Raw genomic sequence first — 3,549 nt, 5'->3', positions numbered from 1 at the left:
GTCTACAAAGTGAGTTCCAGGACAGCCAGGGCTATACAGAGAAACCCTGTCTCAAAAAAAAAAATCTTTTTAAAGAAATTGTCCTCTGACACACACACTATAAATAAATAATTTTTTTTTTAAAAAGAAAGCTAGGCATAGTGATACACACCTTAAATCCCAGCATTCGAGAGGTACAGACAGGCATAGCTCTGTAACTTTAAAATCAGCTTGGTCTATATATTGATTTCTAGGCCAGCTAGGGCTACAAATGAGACCCTGTCTTTAAAGGAGAGAAAGTGTCAGGTGGTGGTGGCACACACCTTTAATCCTAGCACTCAGGAGACAGAGGCAGGTGGATCTCTGAATTCTGCAGCCAGCCTGGTCTACAGAGTGAGCTTCTGGACAGAGAAACCCTGTCTTAAAACAAAACCATGTGATGGTGAACTCCATTAATCACACACACACACACACACACACACACACACACACACCCGCCGGGCGGCAGAGGTCGTGAGTTCAAGGCCAACCTGTTCTAATAGCAAGTTCCAAGCCAGCTAGGACTACATAAAGAGAAGCTGTCTCAAAAAAAGAAAGATAAGGACAGGGGGTGGGAAGGGGAGGGGAGGGGAGAGAGAAAGGGAGAGGAGAGGAGACAGGGCAGGGAAGTGTGCTGCCTACCCTTGAGAGGAGCAATCATCAGGTTGGTCAGCGGATGTGAAGCCTAGGCAGCTCGGGGTAGGGGTGGGGGGCTATGCTCACCGAGTGGACTGTGCTGAGAAGGGCCTGAGTTTGCCCCTGGAGGCTAAGGGCAGCATGTGGGATCAATAGGTGATGTCTGCCTGGATCACTGGCAAGGAGGCAGAGCTGACTGCCAAGACCCGAGATCCCAGATCAAGTCCAGATGCTGGCAAACAGCTCAGCTTGGACCTACCTGCGGCTCTCTGCTCCACAAACTTGAACAAGAATAGTTTTGTGGGCTTCGCTGGGCCTCTCACCTCTTGAGCATTTGAAGTGGATACTTCCGTGATGCCTGCGATCTGGATGCTGCCTCTAGAATCTTCTCTCAGCTCCAGAAACCCAGAGGATGGATTTAGGAGGTCACGGATCACTTCGTTATAGATCTGAGCAAAACAGAAAGGTTGGGACAAAGTAACAAAGAATCACAAAGAAAGGACCACAGAGATGGCTCAGAGGTTAAGAGCACTGGCTACTCTTGCAAAAGACCCCACAGAGTGGATTATAACAATCTGTAACTCTATTCCAGAGGCTCCAACACCCTCTTCTGGCCTCTGTGGCTACCTACCAGTCATGCATACGGTTCACAGGCACAAGTGCAGGGCAAAACATAATGAAAGAAAATTAAATTCAAGGTCCATGACTCATGCGGCTTGCTATTTAGGAGGGCTTTTGGGGCCAAGGGCAAAGAACAAAGGCTGTTGCTGTTAAGTCGTTCCAGGAACTGGCTGGCCATTAAGATAGAGGCATACAGAGACATCTGGACTATCTCAGCAGGGTCATCCAGACTATCTCAGCCAAGTTAAGCACCTGCCCCTCAGAATGGCTGTTATTTCACTCTGCACATACAATTTGCTGATGTTTAAACTGTCCAGTTGTGTGTAGCCACGCCAATTCTTCCCCTGCCCTCAACTTTTTTATATATTAACCCCTAGCTTCTGAGCCTCGTGGTCGACTCCTCTGTCTCCTGCGTGAGATACTTGTCAGCCTGGAGCTCTGTCATTAAACTACCTCATGTGTTTACATCAAGACAGTCTCTCGTGATTCCTTGGGTGTGCGCACCATCTCAAGACTTTTGAGTGGGGGTGGGGGTCTCCCCACTGAGGTCTTTCAATACCTATATACATAAAATAAAATTTTTTCTTTCTTTCTTTTTCTTTTTTTCTTTCTTTCTTTTTTTTTTTTTTTTTTTGAGACATGGTTTCTCTGTGTAGCCCTATCTGTCTTGGAACTCACCCAGTAGACCAGGTTGGACTCAAACTCAGAGATCCTCCTGCCTCTGCCTCCTGAGTGCTGCAAAAGCCTCTATGTAAAATCACTATGCCTGGCTTAAATAATTTTTAAATGATTTTATTAGTATCGGTCCTTTGCCTGCATCTGTGTGTGTGTGTGTGTGTGTGTGTGTGTGTGCATCACTTGCATGTAGTGCCTTCATAGGCCAGAAGAGGGCGTCAAATCCCCTAGAACTGGAGTTACAGTTGTGTGCTGCCATGTGGGTGCTGGGAATTGAACCTAGGTCCTCTGGAAAAGCAGCCAAAGCTCCTAACTGCTGAGCCATCTCTCCATTCCTCTCAAATATAGTTGAAAGAACCAATTAGAAGCCTCAGCTGCTGGAGAACTCACACCCTGAGAATAAGTTCTGCACAGGCGATCGGTGCTGTACCCATTCTGCAGTTGATGCAACTGAGACAGGAAAGCTGGCTCACCTCCAGGTAAGACATAGACACACTATACTCCATGTTGTCCTGGGTCTCCTCGATGGCCTGGAAGAGGTCGGTGAGGGTCTGCAGGTAGATGCCAGGCTCCGCATCCACGCCCAGCATGGTGTGAGTCTTCCCAGCACCTGTGGAGGGTGGGGCGCAAGTGTGCAGTGCAAGAAGAGGCATGACACACTGCAGGGTTTGGGGGTACTCTATAAGGGCATTTCATGGGTCCCATCCCCATTTGCCCCCAAGAAGGATAACGGGGGCTCATCCTTTCCCTTAAGCCCATCACATCACTGACGGGTGACTGAATGAAGCAGCCCTGTCCCCGCACACAGACAGGGCTCCAGTCCCCACACAAGGAGAAGAGAACTGGCTTCACTCTGTAGACCCAGGACGAGGCAAGCAATTATTTCTCAGCTAGATTCCTGCCCCCCACTTTCCTTTTCTATTCTTATTTATTTTGAGACAAAGTCTTGTTATATAGCCAAGGCTGGCCTGGAACTTGTAAGTTTCCTGCCTTAGTTTCTCAAAGAACTGGGGTGACAGACAAGGCTGCGCCACGCCACCTGTTTGCCACCACTGACTGAGTTTTATTCAGAGCCTCTGAGAAGGAATCTGTGCCCCTCACCCCCCGAGCAGAAAACACAGGGGTTGAATCTCCCCTGATGGCTTTGTGGTCTGGGGCAGTTGTCTCATTCCCAAGACTCTTTTCTGTGGCTGGGGATTACTCTCACATTTCAGGGCTCTGTGGATGACAAAGCCCAGTGAATAGGCCCCTGGTGTCTCTAAGGAAGCTGGGGATGTAGCTCAGTGCTAGAGTGCATGAGGCCCTGGGTTTGATCCCTGATGCTACCAAAAATATATAAATATAGGGCTAGAGAGATGGCTCAGCAGTTAAGAGAACCAGCTGCTCTTCCAGAGGTCCTGAGTTCAACACCCAGCACCCACATGGTGGCTCACAACCATCAATAATGGGATCTGATGCCCTCTTCTGGTGTGTCTGAAGAAAGCAATGATGTACTAATATAAGTAAGATAAATAAATCTTTAGTGTGTGTGTGTGTGTGTGTGTGTGTGTGTGTGGTGTGTGTGTGGTGTGTGGTGTGGTGTGTGTGTGTGTGTGTGTG

At 48.4% G+C, this 3,549-nt stretch overlaps 1 protein-coding gene across 1 annotated transcript in view; it reads right to left on the bottom strand.

The window, feature by feature from the left end:
* LOC110294986 (kinesin-like protein KIF19) overlaps positions 1-3,549 on the bottom strand; it is a 53,352-nt gene that overhangs the window by 30,404 nt on the left and 19,399 nt on the right. The window contains 2 exon segments of the mRNA XM_021163429.1: positions 978-1,103; positions 2,424-2,560. Of these exon segments, the coding sequence (XP_021019088.1) occupies positions 978-1,103; positions 2,424-2,560 (263 nt within the window).

Source organism: Mus caroli, chromosome 5 (assembly GCF_900094665.2).
Source record: "Mus caroli chromosome 5, CAROLI_EIJ_v1.1, whole genome shotgun sequence".
Classification (NCBI taxonomy): Eukaryota; Metazoa; Chordata; class Mammalia; order Rodentia; family Muridae; genus Mus; species Mus caroli.
This window is presented reverse-complemented; position numbering and strand designations above follow the sequence as displayed.